The sequence below is a fragment of the Coregonus lavaretus genome (genome assembly GCF_964263955.1).
Source record: "Coregonus lavaretus genome assembly, chromosome: 26".
Classification (NCBI taxonomy): Eukaryota; Metazoa; Chordata; class Actinopteri; order Salmoniformes; family Salmonidae; genus Coregonus; species Coregonus lavaretus.
This window is the reverse complement of record NC_140013.1, coordinates 25,140,098-25,158,405: the sequence shown is the minus strand read 5'-3', so window position 1 is coordinate 25,158,405 and position 18,308 is coordinate 25,140,098. Positions and strand designations below refer to the sequence as shown.

Here is an 18,308-nt window from a genome sequence, read left to right as displayed (position 1 = left end):
TCATTTCCAAGAGTAAAGGCAATCAAATCATTCCATCAGTCCATTGAAATATTTATCAGGTGCACACATTAACTTATTCCTATACCAAAACGAGTCTGTGGATAACAATACATTTGGCATCAATAGATTAGTAATTTGCAGAGCACAAAAAATACAGGAAAACCTCAGGCTAAAAGATGTGTGTTAAACGTATTGAGGCAACAGGATTTCATTTGCTAGATACACTTAGGCACAACATTTCAAGTCTAACATGAAATATACAGAAGACTTCTTACTATCAGACCTCAAATACAAGCACCTAAAATCCCTGCCTAACACTATTGGAATGCTTAGGTAAAGCATGTGAATGGAATGGTCATATTGTAGCACCGTCTGTATGCTTTTCACTGTATGACGGTTTAACGGCATAAGAGGGTGAGATTCAATAGCTCTTATTTGCAGGATAAAAAAATTAATGGGTTAGTAATACTTTATCCAGCCCTCTCACTCAACAAAGAAATTAGACACAATGCAATAGAAACCTTCCATTGATCTCACTGTGCAATCATTACACAAGGACTGAGAGAATGTGTATGCGGAGGAGCGATGTATACATATCAGTGCAAAGTTAGAATTTCAGATTTCATTATGACAGACCAAATCAAAATGTCAGGAATGCATTTGACTGGGTATGGAATGTTTTCAAAATGCATCGCTGTTACTCAGGATTTCAACTCCCTATGACCATACAGTTTTGTATACGGAGTTAGAATCCATTCATATATAAAGCTAAAGCTAGAAATATATATTTTGTGACAAAGAAAGTTGATCATTTGAAGATGACAGATAATAGTATAATATTACATTTTTGGGGGTATCACGCACTGGGGGAGATCTAAACAAGTGGCCGGCTTTACTTTCACTGGATATGTGTGTTGATGATGAGGGAGTTGACCTGCAGTGGAATTTTAGGCCCCTGTAATACCTCATGCAGGCTTCTTTTTCATTGTTCAGGTGTTTACCTCCAGTCTTCCCTTCATCCCTTTATTCAGCAGCCCTAATAAATAGAGGGCTACTTTATCAGTGATCATGTGAGCTGACAGATGCCCCCACTACTTTTCCGCAGACACTGCCAGTCTTCTGTGAGGAGAATGAGTGGAGGCAGCTTTAGCCGCTGTCCTCCCTCGCCGCCTTCTCCAGAGCACTCTCCGAACTGGCTGAGCCCTCGAACCGCTGGGCTCCGATGGTGGCCTGGGTCGACATGCTCTTTCTCACCACATCCCCTTTCCTCCACAGTGTGATTTCCTGGAGAAGAAGGAAGTGGTCTTGAGCTCATTGTCTTAAATCACTAAAGCATTTCCATAGGGACACATTTAATGCTAGATAGGAATGCAATATATAAGGTGCAGCACAGTGGATACACCATGTTGAACCTGACACCTGATAAATTCCCTCTAAGGGCACACAATTTATCTGGGATCACTGCTAACAGTTACCCATCAGAAGCCCCTGTTCCATACCTGCTGTTTGAAGTAGCGTCTTTCCTCCTCATCAATCAGCACCAGATTAAGGTAGTAACGCACAGAGAACTTCTTATTGATGTCTCGCATTGTGGGGGTCATCTCATAGCCAGCCAGAAACAACCGGATTGGAATTGACTCTCCTTAAACATAATAAAAACACTCAGTCAGACCTGATGTGTAGTTTGAGCATTGCCATTTTCAAAAGCATACAATCCACTTCACTATATCCTTTACCCCGAACAGGAGCCCCATCCATGATCTCATATTTGGCGATGGTGTCATTTTCGTGGTATACACTAGGACCGGTGCCAGTTGTCTCCCGTTTGATGATGTCAATTTCCATGTGCTTGATCTTAATCCGCACCAGCAGGAAGTAGATCTTACCCACAATGACGTCTTTCAGGTGGTACCTGTAGAAGACAGGAGAGATCGTCACAGGGCTGCTATGCCACATAGACAATACATAGTCAAAGGAAAGGTTCTAAGCTACAATGGTTTCTGCATGTTCCTGTAACTAGGAGTGGTGGCATTTTGTTATTTTATAAATTGAGTAAAACATTTAGGTGACTGAGGGTGTTGAAAAAATAATCTCTTTCAGCCTTACTTGGATTTGTTGTACTCAAACTCAATGTGGAGACAGTCTTCGATCCCAACTTCCATTTTTATTGACGAGTTGAGCTCTGGGTACGTGCTGAGTGTGTGCACCACGATATCCATCTCTTTACTGATGTCATTCAGTCTCCTGCTCACTGTGGCACGCAGAAAATACCTGCAAGTACAACCAACAGACACTGAGCAAACCTGCTGTAATCTCAACAGATGTCATCCAACAACATATCCTCATTGCATTCTGAGGCTATAAAAGAAGATGGTCATTATCACAACCAGTAATTATGATTTGTGTGTGTGTGTAATGCAAGACATTGAGCATGTGAAGCACCCAAACATTTCTCTTGATGAGGAAGTAGTGCTAGGCATGTGACCAACAGGTCAAAGGTGAACTTGGGTTAAAGAGTGAGACATAAAGTAATAGTTATTTTGGCAGAGAATGTTCAGGCTGAATGTTTCCTTACCGTAGCTTCACATTCTGGCCTGTGTAGGTCTCATAGGGCTTCTCAACATGGGTGAACTCAAAGTCGAAGGTCTGTGACTGAGTAAGCTCACCAGGCCTAGCCAGATCTTTCACCAGGGAGACAAACTCATGATGGTTTCCTCTGTCGTAGTACAGCTCTGTGAAGGAAGGACAGGTATACACTTCAGATATTCAAAGAAACACACATCGCAACAGAATCACTCCCTCATAGAAGAATGCATCTAGGCCTATTGGCCCATATGACACTGTTGTTGATCAAAAAGTCCAACATAAAAGGGGCCATTGCATTTATTATGATTCATTTGGAATAGATGTCTCTGCATTAAACTAAGATGAATACTCACCAATCTGGCCTACAAATTCGATTTTTATCCCTTGATGTTCCAGTCTTTTCCCAGGGTTCTTCAGTGTAACGTTGACCTTTCCAGCCACAGTCTCCCCGTCATAAAATAGGAAATATTTGTCCTTCTTCCCATCTTCAGTCTTATGTTCAGCCTTCTTTCTCGTCTCAGCATCAGTCAGAACTACATCAATTTCTGCACTTTGGCCAAAACTGAAGAAACTCATGCTTGTGTTCTTTTCTGTGCCGTTTTATGAACAAGGTTAAGATTTAGCGTATCTGAACAGGTCTTTTAAGACCAATTTAGGTGACACTTTCAGTGCCCTATTTCTTACTAAAGTAAATTAAGTCGTTCATTCGAAATGACGGAAAGCGCAAAAACACCAACTTGTTTGTTACCAGCAATGATCACAGAACGTAGTAATTCTAGGAAGTGGAAAAATATGCAAATGTTAGCGTTATTTTACCTTTATATTTATTCTAAAATTCAATTCAATTACATACAGCACCATGTCTTCGTATCCCTATAGATTAAAGAAATAGCCTAAATACTACAAAACATGTCGCATAGTGATATCCACAAACACTGAAGAATGTTGCGTTTCCCTAGTACTCAAGATGTATCCGTTATTCATCGACACCGATTAACAATGTGGTGAGTCTTGATTGTTTCCTTTAGAATGTTATTCGCGTTGAATAGTTAAATTTTACCTTTCCTGAAATAGCATAATGTTGCAAGCGATCATTTCCTATGATTTTGCACTTCCGGGGTTGTCTGGTTGACTGCATTATTTTTCAAAATAAAAGTTCAACTCTTCTGTAGTCATTTGCAAATAAAAAGTCCCAACAATACAGTAAATACAGTTACTTATGTTATGTCTTTATTGACAAAATGAAGTAAACATATAACAGTATCCATTACTTGCACTACAACGAATGAACAATTAAGATTTTGCAACAGTTCCTGAGTAGTGTTATTTTACAAACAAAGAATACCAATGAAAAAATAACCATATCAATAATGTTTCAAAAAGTCATTTTTAACAATTTCAATTTGAAACATTGTTTAATACTTATGATGTATTGTTACTGATAAAAATGTATGTGTAGACATTTGTTTCTAACAAAGTTGTATTGCCTGTACATCCATTAATATTGTATATTGTGTCCATAAAGAAAATACAGTTAATTGTGAGTCAAAACTGGACAATATGTCCAATACTCATAAAGTAGGTAATTAGTAAGCACAGAAGGTCACTTATACACAGAAACGGCACTCTGAAAAAAAATCATAATTACTTGATCTAATCATAATAATACATCTTAAATTGCAGCATTATACTGGGATTATATTGTATAACTGTAATATGTTTCTGTTATTCTGAACGCAGAGAATAAAGTTAGTTGGCTTTATTAAGCACAACAGACTGTTTCCTTGTGCCCCTTGACTCTGCATGTAACAGATTTCATCAGCTTTTTATACATGCCCCACTCATTGTCTGTATGTATACAGTATATACACAAATATTGACACAACCTTCCTTCATATTAACATAAACCAGTCAAGCTTGCATTCAGAGGTTATGCAAGACTGTTTTTGTCAAACAAGTTTGGTGTATTTTGTAGACATTTTAGGAAGTAAAAAATCATTGTTTGTCCAAAAACAGTAGGGGGGAATGTTCCAGCATCAATTGAGATGAACATGTTGGTGGAAGTTCAAAAGTCAAAGCTTTAAAATCGTACTGTAGTTGTAGTTACAGTAATGACTGAGGACAAAACATATTTGTGCTGCAAAAAAAAAAAAGTGTACTAACAGGGACATGACGTTGCAATTGCCTATCAGAAAGCAATATTGAAATAATGATTGATATTTTTCATGATGATAACTTTGGCAAGCTTGTAGGTTCATTGTTGATGCGCACCAGAAAATAATGTGCAATGTTACAGCTCAAATTTCTCACACGAAGCCCCATTGTGGGATTTGATGCGCTTTTGACTTCAGTGTGTCTCCTCTTCAGTGTTTCTCCTCTTCAGTGTGTCCCCTCTTGACGGTCTTCTGTCTCAGATGTCAAATAATAAATGATGATTTGTGGCGGAAGTGACCCTGATAGAAATGGGAATGTAAATTATCAAGAAAATACATCCACCTGCAGTTGATGTTTCTTTTTGTTTGTCATTTTTAATAATACATTATGATCACATTTTAGCTCAATAATAATATAGAATATAGAAAACAGAATTAAGTTAATTTTATTCACCTCATCTGCTTCGGCATAGTCAACACCATCATCCTGCGCTGGAAGTTTGTAGCTAAAACACACACAAAAAATCCTTAATTTCCACACAAAGACTTACTAAGCAATTCACAGCACATACAGTGGGGGAAAAAAATATTTAGTCAGCCACCAATTGTGCAAGTTCTCCCACTTAAAAAGATGAGAGAGGCCTGTAATTTTCATCATAGGTACACGTCAACTATGACAGACAAAATGAGAAAAAAAATTCCAGAAAATCACATTGTAGGATTTTTTATGAATTTATTTGCAAATTATGGTGGAAAGTAAGTATTTGGTCAATAACAAAAGTTTCTCAATACTTTGTTATATACCCTTTGTTGGCAATGACACAGGTCAAACGTTTTCTGTAAGTCTTCACACACTGTTGCTGGTATTTTGGCCCATTCCTCCATGCAGATCTCCTCTAGAGCAGTGATGTTTTGGGGCTGTCGCTGGGCAACACGGACTTTCAACTCCCTCCAAAGATTTTCTATGGGGTTGAGATCTGGAGACTGGCTAGGCCACTCCAGGACCTTGAAATGCTTCTTACGAAGCCACTCCTTCGTTGCCCGGGTGGTGTGTTTGGGATCATTGTCATGCTGAAAGACCCAGCCACGTTTCATCTTCAATGCCCTTGCTGATGGAAGGAGGTTTTCACTCAAAATCTCACGATACATGGCCCCATTCATTCTTTCCTTTACACGGATCAGTCGTCCTGGTCCCTTTGCAGAAAAACAGCCCCAAAGCATGATGTTTCCACCCCCATGCTTCACAGTAGGTATGGTGTTCTTTGGATGCAATTCAGCATTCTTTGTCCTCCAAACACGACGAGTTGAGTTTTTACCAAAAAGTTCTATTTTGGTTTCATCTGACCATATGACATTCTCCCAATCCTCTTCTGGATCATCCAAATGCACTCTAGCAAACTTCAGACGGGCCTGGACATGTACTGGCTTAAGCAGGGGGACACGTCTGGCACTGCAGGATTTGAGTCCCTGGCGGCGTAGTGTGTTACTGATGGTAGGCTTTGTTACTTTGGTCTCAGCTCTGTGCAGGTCATTCACTAGGTCCCCCCGTGTGGTTCTGGGATTTTTGCTCACCGTTCTTGTGATCATTTTGACCTCACGGGGTGAGATCTGGCGTGGAGCCCCAGATCGAGAGAGATTATCAGTGGTCTTGTATGTCTTCCATTTCCTAATAATTGCTCCCACAGTTGATTTCTTCAAACCAAGCTGCTTACCTATTGCATATTCAGTCTTCCCAGCCTGGTGCAGGTCTACAATTTTGTTTCTGGTGTCCTTTGACAGTTCTTTGGTCTTGGCCATAGTGGAGTTTGGAGTGTGACTGTTTGAGGTTGTGGACAGGTGTCTTTTATACTGATAACAAGTTCAAACAGGTGACATTAATACAGGTAACGAGTGGAGGACAGAGGAGCCTCTTAAAGAAGAAGTTACAGGTCTGTGAGAGCCAGAAATCTAGCTTGTTTGTAGGTGACCAAATACTTATTTTCCACCATAATTTGCAAATAAATTCATTAAAAATCCTACAATGTGATTTTCTGGAAAATAAATTCTCAATTTGTCTGTCATAGTTGACGTGTACCTATGATGAAAATTACAGGCCTCTCTCATCTTTTTAAGTGGGAGAACTTGCACAATTGGTGGCTGACTAAATACTTTTTTCCCCCACTGTACCATGTCACTATTAAACTGGTCCAGCTTTAAAAGCCCTGTATTCAACCTATCTCCTACTCGGGTTAATAAATAAATAAATAAATAATCTATTTTCTATTATTATCTATATTACTATTATTATCACTGCATTGTTGGAACGAGCTCTCATGGTAAGAATTTCACTGTACTGTTTTACACCTGTTGTATCCTGTGCACGTGGCAAATCAACTTTGAAACTACATAGCCCTACTCACTTGGTTCCTGTGTGATCCTTGCCGGAGGAGAAGCAGCCATGTTTGTGTGCATGACAAACTGCCACCATCACAATTATGAATCCGGCCAATGCCGCCAACACCTTCAGAAAAATCCCCACGATGTCAACATCATCTGAAAATACAAGCAGGGCATTTTGAGATGAGATCTGGGTGACATAAACCCAAATTTAAACAACTTAAAAGCAGGGATCATCAACTAGAATCAGCCGCAGCACAATTTATTTATTGAGCATATGGTCAGGGCGCCGGAACATAATGTTAAATAATTTGTAGACTGCGAATTGACTGCAAGATGCCCAATCAGATACACTACCAGTCAAAAGTTTGGACACACCTACTCATTCAAGGGTTTTCTTTATAAAAAAATATATATATATTGTAGAATAATAGTGAAGACATCAAAACTATGAAATAACACATATGGAATCATGTAGTAACCAAAAAAGTGTTAAATAAATAAATCTATTTTATATTTGAGATTCTTCAAATTGCCACCCTTTGACTTGATGACAGCTTTGCACACTCTTGGCATTCTCTCAACCAGCTTCACCTGGAATGCTTTTCCAACAGTCTTGAAGGAGTTTCCACATATGCTGAGCACTTGTTGGCTGCTTTTCCTTCACTCTGCCGTCTGACTTATCCCAAACAATCTCAATTTGGTTGAGGTCGGGGGATTATGGAGGCTGCACTCCATCTGATGCAGCACTCCATCACTCTCCTTCTTGGTAAAATAGCCCTTACACATCAAGGCAAAGGGTGGCTATTTCAAGAATCTCAAATATAAAATATATTTTGATGTGTTTAACACTTTTTTGGTTACTACATGATTCCATATGTGTTATTTCATAGTTTTGATGTCTTCACTATTATTCTACAATGTAAAAAATAGTAAAAATAAAGAAAAACCCTTGAATGAGTAGGTGTGTCCAAACTTTTGACTAGTATTGTATAATATTTCTAATATAATATAATAACGTTTGGGAACCCTGACCTAAAGGAATGACCTTGGAATGCATGTCCATGTCAACCACTATGATTTATGTACACTAGAGTAGATGCATGTGACTCACTAGCAGGTTTGGTAATGCACAATGGTATGTTCAGTGTAGCAGAGGTATGACACACTGACATATTTCAACACAATACATAGTCGCAGTTAGAATGTCAGTTGGGTGTTTAGTACAGCATGGCCTACTCACACACTTCCATCAGCTGTGCGGTACACTGTGCATGTCCAGCTTCATTCTTTGCCTGGCAGTAATACTCCCCCGCATCCTCCTTCCTCATCCGGCGGAATTTCTGCAGGGACAAACGCCAAAATCAACCCCAAAACATCATACAGCTTTTCTCTTGTACTAACATCATCCAACAGTTGGACCTACTGTCTCATTAAACATGATATTCATATATCTAGTTTCCGTTCGACCTCCCAGTCCTATTGATTCCTTACCAGACCACCTGTGTCAGCGTTAAGGGAGTAGGTGGAGTTGATAAACTTGGGGCTGCTCTTTGGGTCCTGGGGAAGCTCCTCGTTGTTGTGGAACCAGCGGTACACTGAGGCAGGGAAGCCCTCGTTCTCCAGGCAGCGCAGCTCAGAGGACGTGCCAACAGTCACCGCCACAGGCACACTGCACCTGGGCACCACAGGCTTTACTGCAGAGACAGAAGAAGAAGAGGAAAAATAAGAAGATTTCTAATTGTACACAAAGGTCCAACTGGAATTCGACTTCCTCTTTATACCAACTGCTCCGGAAGACACATACACATAGGCAAAGGGCAGAGGCCATACTACGGCACCCATGGAGCAGTTTTTGTGAGCGAGGGAGCACATGACATAGTATTTACTTAGAAATAGACAACAACACTGAAAAAACACAGCAAACTACTACAGGCTTAAAATGTCTGTCAACAACACACCTAACACTGAGATTGACCAGCGGACACGCATATCTCAGGCCAATGACAAGGTGGGAGCTTTGCATTGGTTAAGTGACACGGGAATATGAAAATACGTCCTCACCCCTGACAGCAAGACTGATTAGAATTTCATCAAAGTGTTTGTGGTCATCAATGGCAGCGACCTCACAGCGGTACTCTGCAGTGTCTGTACGGCTGGTGTTGAGGATCAGTAGGTTGGCTGGCTGGATCAGCTGGGCTCTGTGCTCCAAGTCCCCTTATAGAAGCAAAAACACACTCCAACCTCTCATTCACTTACAGAGAATAATAACAGTTCTGAGGCCAATATGGTATTGGTAAGGTGCTTAAAAAATTATCATCTTACCCGAAATTTGATTTTGAAAGTAAACATAACTAGGGATGCCGTTTTTGATTTTCTTCCATTCGATTCTGGGGTTGTTTGTTGAGATGGACTCTATCAAGCAGGTCAACTCAATAGCTGGAAAGAAAACAGTGATACTACAATGTCAAAACACTGGCAGACAACAGATGAGCCTGGCAGACAGACAGGCAATGGAAGAAAAATTATTCTGAGAGAATGAGTCAGTGCTTCAGTGACTTACGTTCAAATTCATTTGCCCACACAGTCTTGTCTGTGGTTCGGAGGATTACCCCAAGTGATGGAATGTAGCCTGTAAAAGACCACAAATAAGTGAGAAAAAAAATGCAGACTGACAAGCTTCAGAATTTTCATCAAGGACAGTACCAATTTGGCCCAATGCCCATTTAAACAGATATGCCTAAATGACTAGAGGATCAGGAGATGTAGGCCTATAGCTACAGAGGGTGAGAAAGAGCCTTAGGGTCAGGATTAACCATATCTCCGGAAGCATTTCTCATGTCTATATAAGACGCAAGTCCCAATATTACTCAGTGTTGTTTCCTTACTTCTAATTCTACAAAACACTCTCAAATTAAATAATTGGGAGATATACTTAGGGAGGCCTAAGAGTTACTAAAATAACACACTGTGAGTAATGAAAACAGTCCCTCCTATGTGGGAGTCAGCGATATTAAGGACTCCTAATGAGGGGTGAAAACAGACTTTAATGTATTGCAGCACAATTCATCCGAGTGTATTAAGCACTTCCACGGTATAATCCAGACAGATAAAAGTACTCTGTGGTAGGGCTGTTAAGGTGACCGTATTACCGCCACACCGGTGGTCACGAGTCATGACAGCAGTAAAATTCCACATGACCGTTTAGTCACTGTAATTAGGCTTCTCCAAGCTCTGATGCTGCTGATGGTCATTAGTAGCCTACCAAACTTGCTAACTACCTTGTACTCAGCACTATTGTCCCTCTAACCACTCTGAGATCAATGCAAATATAATCGAAAATCTAATCAAACACTTCATGAGTGCCCATGAGCTCATGTTGCGCAACATTTCTATAGGCTATGCAATTGCGTGAGAAAACAGAGTTTTGATGGCCTCAATTAAAAAGAGGAGGATCCCATCAGCTTTCTATAGGCAAGGCCTACTATATTTATTTCTCAACTTTCCTAATATTAAGCACATTGCTTCTCTTTACAACAGGCAAATCTGTCTGGCATGAAAATTAACCACAGGAAAAGCGTCTTCCATTCGCTATTTAAGTGCACAGATTACATGTATTTTTTCCCCTGCCCCTGTTTTGAGACAGGTGCATGATAATGGTCCACTCTAAATCAAAACAAATGTCATACATATATTATTTAGTATATGTAAAGACAAGATTAAATCAAGAATAGTCTGATGGGTGACAATATTAGTCTATCACTTGTGAATGATGCCCAGGTTGTGTGCAGTAAGGCAAGAAACAGCACATTCCTTTTTTTGGTGACTTTTTCAAATCATAGTCGCACACCTCATGTAGCCTAGCCCATAGGCCTATATGTTTTGCTAAGATTTGTATCACAACTAAAGTGGCCAGATAACTTCTTAAAATTAAGCACATTAATCCGCTTTACAACGGGTGTAGAGCCTAACTGGCATACATACGCAGAGTGTGGGTTTCGAGTTTGGGGAAGATCATTTTCACCATAAAAATGCACCTTTATAATAAAAGCAATACATGCATAATCGCATTTGCAGTCACTTTTGAGAATGGTGTTTTCCCGATAATTGATTGCATTTTGGGACATTCGCACTTATAGCCTACTGCTGTGTGCGCATTGCTGCGCTTATAATGTGAAGAAATAGCCTAATAGTTTATCATCATTTTAGGCTAAGGTTCTGATTTGTTGCATCAGCCTCATTGCTTATAAAAGTTTTTTTGGTGCTAGTGGTTGTATTAATTTGGCATATATCGCATCCCACAACTGTCCCAGACTATGTTTGGAATATTTTTTCCTTGCACAGAATAGAATAGGTCAACTTTTGTACTATGGGGGATAGTAGATTGACATAGGTTAGTGCTTTTGCTGTTTCTTAGGCCTACTCATCTTGTTAGCTGACGAAAAGTAAATGTGGACAGTTCTTCCAATATCTTCAATATGCGCCTTGGAATTGGATAAGGACGCGCGCAGTTGCGTCCCCGATGTGTCTGTCCTCACTTGTAGCCTGTGAGAAAGACCCGATCACGTGACGGGCATTGGCTAATAAGAATTGAGCTATCTGAGAGAGCCATATCAGTGAGAGGTGCTTCGGAGCACGCAGCCAGGAGAAGGGAATTATAATTATTATATTCAGTCCAGGGGCAAAACAGCCACAGGCCACAAAATACATGGATTTTCTTAGGGGGCATTACAGCCACAAAGGTGATGCCGGTGGGAAATTTGAGGCATTATCAAGTGCTTGTCAAATTGTGAATGAGAGACGCGCAAAAAACTAAGCAGAGCTCATGCCTTTCATGAGACTTTTTTCAAATCATCATTAGAGTCGCATCATGCAGCCTTAGAATGTATTAAAAATCTAAACATATAGCCCAACGTTTGTATCACAACTAAAGTTGCATAAATAACTCTAAATTAAGCATATAAGAGGACCTTTTTCTTTGTTAACCACTCAACACAGCCGCATGTGCGCACAATAGCCGCATGTGCGCACTCCCTCAAATTGTTTGTCACGATCGTCTAAAGGAGCGGACCAATGCGCAGCGTTGCGAGTGAACATGACTTTTATTAAATAAAGTACTCACACGAGAAAACAAAACAACAGACGATACGTGAAGTCCTCTGTGACACCGACAGAACTAAGAACACTGGAACAGGAACAATAACCCACAATGCCCACAAGAAAACATACAGAATAAATATGGCTCCCAATCAGAGATAACGAGCCGACAGCTGACACTCGTTACCTCCGATTGGGAGTCAATGACAACAACACACAACAACCTAGAAATACAACCCATAGACCTGCAAACATAGAAATACACCCAACAGAACTACCAACCTAGAAAAACACCCAAATCCCCAACAAAACAACATACACTCTAGCTCACATAAACAAGTCCTAGAGCCAGAGTGTCACAGTACCCCCCCCTAAAGGTGCGAACTCCGGGCGCACCAACCCACAGTCTAGGGGAGGGTCTGGGTGGGCGTCTGTCCACGGTGGCGGTTCTGCCCCTGGTCGTGGTCCCCACCCCACCTTAGTCACCAGCCTCCCTAGCCTCCTCCACATTACCACCCCCCAACTAAACCCCACTGGGTTAAGGGGCGGCACCGGACTAAGGGGCAGCACCGGACTACGGGGCAGTACCGGACTACGGGGCAGTACCGGACTAAGGGGCAGTACCGGACTAAGGGGCAGTACCAGGCTAAGGGGCAGCACCGGACTAAGGGGCAGCACCAGGATAAGGGACAGCACCAGGATAAGGGACAGCACCAGGATACGGAGCAACACCGAGCTAAGGGGCAGCACCTGACTAAATGGCGGATCCTGGCTGGCTGGCTCTGGCGGGTCCTGGCTGGACGGCTCTGGCGGATCCTGGCTGGACGGCTCTGGCGGATCCTGGCTGGACGGCTCATGGCTGGATGACGGATCTGGCTGCTCATGGCTGGCTGACGGATCTGGCTGCTCATGGCTGGCTGACGGATCTGGCTGCTCATGGCTGGCGGAAGGCTCTGGCTGATCCCGTCTGGCGGAAGGCTCTGGCTGCTCCTGTCTGGCGGAAGGCTCTGGCTGATCCGGTCTGACGGAAGGCTCTGGCTGCTCCTGTCTGGCGGAAGGCTCTGGCTGATCCTGTCTGGCGGAAGGCTCTGGCTGATCCTGTCTGGCGGAAGGCTCTGGCTGATCCTGTCTGGCGGAAGGCTCTGGCTGATCCTGTCTGGCGGAAGGCTCTGGCTGATCCTGTCTGGCGGAAGGCTCTGGCTGATCCTGTCTGGCGGAGAGCTCTAGCGGCTCCGGTCTGGCGGACGGCTCTGAAGGCTCATGGCAGACGGGCGGCTTTGCAGGCTCAGTACAGACGGGCAGTTCAGACGGCGTTGGGCAGACGGGCAGTTCAGGCGCCGTTGGGCAGACGGGCAGTTCAGACGGCGTTGGGCAGACGGGCAGTTCAGACGGCGTTGGGCAGACGGACAGTTCAGGCCCCGTTGGGCAGACGGCAGACTCTGGCCGTCTGAGGCGCACCGTAGGCCTGGTGCGTGGTGCCGGAACTGGAGGTACCGGGCTGAGGACACGCATCTCAGGGCTAGTGCGGGGAGAAGCAACAGGGCATGCTGGACCCTGGGGACGCACCGTAGGCCTGATGCGTGGTGCCGGAACTGGAGGTACCGGGCTGAGGACACGCATCTCAGGGCTAGTGCGGGGAGTCGGAACAGGGCATGCTGGACCCTGGGAACTCCCATAACGCCTAGTGCGGGGAGCCGGAACAGGGCATGCTGGACCCTGGGGACTCACCTCACGCCTAGTGCGGAGAGCAGGAACAGGCCGGGCTGGGCTGGTTAAGCGCACCGTATCCCTGGTGCGTGGAGTAGGAACAGGCCGGGCTGGGCTGGCGAAGCGCACCGTATCCCTGGTGCGTGGAGTAGGAACAGGCCGGGCTGGGCTGGCGAAGCGCACCGTATCCCTGGTGCGTGGAGTAGGAACAGGCCGGGCTGAGCTGGCGACGCGCACCGCATACTTGGTGCGTATGGCAGGAACAGGCCGAACCGGACTGGCGACGCGCACCTTACACTTAGTGCGAGGGACCGGAACAGGCCGTACCGTACGGGGAACACACACTACTGGCTGCACCTCGGGACTAGGAACGGGCCGGACCGAACTGGTTACACACCCCAGTACCTCACGCCGTGCCTCAACACCTTCCTTCCCTGCTTTACCCAGTAGCCCCCTTGACCTGGTAGCCCACTGAATCCGTCCCTTCTCTGCCTCCGTCAGCCCCCTTAACCTGGCAGCCCTCTGACTCTGCCTTGTGGCAGCCTCCTGCTGCTCCGTCGCCCAAGCCATGTGCCCCCCCCCAAAAATGTCTTGGGGTTGCCTCTCTTCCACGGGCTTCCAGCCTCGCCTTCGCGCTGCCTCCTCGTACCACCTCCTCTCGGCTTTGGCTGCCTCCAGCTCTTCACGAGGGCGGTGATATTCCTCCGGTTGTGCCCAAGGACCCTTTCCAGCCCGAATCTCCTCCCATGTCCAAAAATCCTTAGGAGGCGTCCATAACTCCTGTGTCCAGACCCTTTGCTCCTGGACGCGCTGCTTGGTCCTTTTTTGGTGGGTTATTCTGTCACGATCGTCTAAAGGAGCGGACCAATGCGCAGCGTTGCGAGTGAACATGACTTTTATTAAATAAAGTACTCACACGAGAAAACAAAACAACAGACGATACGTGAAGTCCTCTGTGACACCGACAGAACTAAGAACACTGGAACAGGAACAATAACCCACAATGCCCACAAGAAAACATACAGAATAAATATGGCTCCCAATCAGAGATAACGAGCCGACAGCTGACACTCGTTACCTCCGATTGGGAGTCAATGACAACAACACACAACAACCTAGAAATACAACCCATAGACCTGCAAACATAGAAATACACCCAACAGAACTACCAACCTAGAAAAACACCCAAATCCCCAACAAAACAACATACACTCTAGCTCACATAAACAAGTCCTAGAGCCAGAGTGTCACATTGTTTGGAGAAAATATCCTTTCTATTTTATTCAGCTATGTTCAATTGTAAAATAATATAAAATCATACCATGGAATTCTAAGCAAATCTTTTCTGCTAAATGAACTAGTGTAGCCCACAACCATATGGCATAGCCAGATCAGGGCCTAACATAAGGACAACTCAGAGTATGCTATTCTGTTCTTCTGAAATAGACTACATTTTCCTCATATCATGTTTCTTTAGAACTGTCTAAAATAAATAATGGATTTATTATGATGGTGTAGGCTATATTACATGAATTTATTAGACTTTTTAAAATGTAGATGTTCCAAAGGTCTGCATCAGTAGCTTGTAGGCTATGCGTGGAAGCCAGGAGATGCTAAATGTGTTTATGTTCATTAATGGTCAATTACCATGATACATGCAATTATTTGCTTGACAATCACCGGCTGACAACATTTCATGACCGCCACAGCCCTACTCTACGGCTGAATTAAAACGTCTCTGGTTCACAATTCATGATGTACATGAAATACAATTCAGCCAGCACTGAGAGTGGAGAAAACATGGGTCCTGCCAAAGTGGAGCACACAGTCATATTAGCACAGCTGTGGACGCTGATGAGATCCGACTCTCAGGTCTCAGCTTCCGTCTCTGCGGCTGACTTTCCCACCCCTGTACATCATGAGCTATTTTTACACCAAACAGTGACTGGCCATCCTGAGAGACACGAGGAGAGCTTGTCCAGCAAATCTTCCCCTGGTAAACAGAGCAGGGACAGCCAATCCCTGTAAAACCACTAATGAACCTTCAATTCCTTTACAATGTGCTAAGACTGTAGATAATATGAACTACTAGACTATAAATAGCTTAAACTACATGCCTTTATACTAACTCTCCTCCTTTTTTGCTGCCTACAGACAGACAGACAGACAGACACTTCTTGTCTCATTGTATATTTTAAGTGTCCAAGCTTCACTGTGTCCCTGCCTGCATGAGGCTTTGTTGTCACAGACAGTTTTTAGACCGTGGGAGAGAATCTGTGGTTAATTAAGAAGACAATGGCTGATTTGCTATTGTGTGCCTGGAATAAAAGCATTCCATAGCCGAAAGCCCTACTTTACACTGTGTAGCCTACATAAAGAAAGGGACCTATGTGTTTATGTGAAGAATTTAATCAGAACTGGAATGTTGTCTGACAGTAGATAGATAGAAATGTGGCATATGTTGTTGGTGAATATTAGAGTCTCTCTCTCTCTCTCTCTCTCTCTCTCTCTCTCTCTCCTCTGTTGTTTTAATACATACAGTATAGAGACAGTAGGCTATACCCTGAGTGAAATGCTCTCTAAGTTACATAGCCATTCTACAGTTCTCTTTATGCACTTCTTGCTAAATATGAAAACAACATAAAAAAACAAAAAAAACAAGCTGTTGATCCAGTGCATCTAAAAAAAGCCATTTCCCAGACATTCCAGCACAGCCACTGTAAAAGCAGCCAAATAACTTACCAACATTGAAACTGGCCAAATGCAGTAGACTAGTATGTGAATAAAACTGTAATGATCAGTCAATAACACACAGAGACTGACTTAGCTATAACATTAGCTGTCTGACCTGTAGTTGCAGCAGTAATGTTGACAAAAGACAATGTATTCAAAACCTAGATAGTCCTAGTGAAGTCTTCCTGAATGCACTGCCGCTGTCAGAGTGCTACTTTATCAAATCAAATTGTATTTGTCACATGCTTTGTAGACAACAGGTGTAGACTAACAGTGAAATGCTTACTTACGGGTCCTTTTCCAACAATGCAGAGTTAAAGATATGAGAAAAAATTGAAATAGTGACACAGTGAATAACGAATAAAAATAATGAGCAAAAATAACATGGCTATATATAGGGAGTAGAAACTAACATGGCTACAGTGAGGGAAAAAAGTTTTTGATCCCCTGCTGATTTTGTACGTTTGCCCACTGACAAATACATGATTAGTCAGGTAGTCCGTGTAGCCATTTGATTAGCTATTTAGCGGTCTTGTTTAGACGTTTTATGGCTTGGTGCTAGAAGCTGTTTAGGGTCCTGTTGGTTCCAGACTTGGTACATTGGTACCGCTTGCCGTGCGGTAGCAGAGAGACTTTAGCAGAATAAAATAGCTCACACAATGAACTGTAGGCCTACCTGACAGCCTGGATGGAAATAGCGGTTGACATCATCACTTTGAGTGACAGTTGAAGAGAGCTCAACGTTAGAAGATACAAAAGCAGTGTTTGTGCAACCTGTTCTCTCTTTATTTAAATATGAATGGAAAAACTGCTGAGGATTGTGTGAGCGTTTCAAAGTCATCATAACGCATGTATAAATAAATGAATTACCATGTAATAATTTTGTGGCTCATCCTCAGCATGTTTACACCCGGCCAAGCTATGCTAGGAAGCCCGTCTAGTCAGCCCGATCATTTCCATAACAAAGCATCACTGTGATTTAATAAATTGCAATGCACAACACGTACCGTTAAACTACACCTTATCTTAGTGGAAATGAAAATCACTTACCGAGAATCGAGTAAAGGATTAACAAAGCCGTCAGTCGTTGTAACGCCATCTTGAAACCTCGGTAATGTACTGGTAATTCTGGCACAGCTAGCTACCTATCACACTCAGTGCCCCTGGTCAAAACGCGTGAACAGGCTGGTGGATGTTGCCATTGACGAGTTTCCATAGCTACAAGGGCATCAGGGCGGAAGAGGGATAGTCCCGAGACCGGAAATACATGTACATCTATTTTATAATGATGGTAGCCAACAATGCAATTTCATTAATGTGCCAAACAAGATTCATTCTCCTTAATTCTCTCTCTGGTATATCACATACGCAGCTTTGACCCAGAGAACTAAACAATGCAAATGAAATTGTATGTGAACATGGGAGGTTAAGGTGAGAGAGACGGTACACACTGTTTTCACGCAATTTCGCACGGTGGGCGTGGGTTTGTAAGTGCTAGGACTGTCCGATGCGCGTTCAAATTCAACCGAGAATCTAGGGCCTCATTCATAAATTAAACTATCGTAGGTTTATAGTTAACAATTGCACTTTCATATGAGTACATCATTTTGCTTTATTTGAACTAATGATAGCTACCAAGTGGCTGGTTCCAGTTTC

At 43.0% G+C, this 18,308-nt stretch overlaps 2 protein-coding genes across 2 annotated transcripts; both read right to left on the bottom strand.

Annotated features, from left to right (window-relative positions):
- Window positions 1-34: 34 nt before the first annotated feature.
- On the bottom strand, window positions 35-3,708 carry LOC311101743 (vacuolar protein sorting-associated protein 26B-like). The gene is made up of 6 exons (XM_084142924.1): window positions 2,940-3,708; window positions 2,576-2,732; window positions 2,107-2,271; window positions 1,737-1,912; window positions 1,500-1,642; window positions 35-1,284 (listed from the first exon to the last, which is right to left on the bottom strand). The coding sequence occupies exons 1-6, from the start codon at window positions 3,160-3,162 to the stop codon at window positions 1,147-1,149; spliced, it is 1,002 nt and encodes a 333-aa protein (XP_083999050.1). The 5' UTR covers window positions 3,163-3,708; the 3' UTR covers window positions 35-1,146.
- Window positions 3,709-3,803: 95 nt separating this feature from the next.
- LOC311101744 (junctional adhesion molecule 3B-like) lies at window positions 3,804-17,845 on the bottom strand. Its single transcript, XM_084142925.1, has 9 exons — window positions 17,703-17,845; window positions 9,679-9,747; window positions 9,441-9,554; window positions 9,180-9,332; window positions 8,610-8,812; window positions 8,359-8,458; window positions 7,139-7,271; window positions 5,194-5,245; window positions 3,804-5,039 (listed from the first exon to the last, which is right to left on the bottom strand). Exons 1-9 carry the CDS (start codon window positions 17,749-17,751, stop codon window positions 5,004-5,006), a joined length of 909 nt encoding a protein of 302 aa, XP_083999051.1. The 5' UTR covers window positions 17,752-17,845; the 3' UTR covers window positions 3,804-5,003.
- Between the last annotated feature and the right edge of the window lie 463 nt (window positions 17,846-18,308).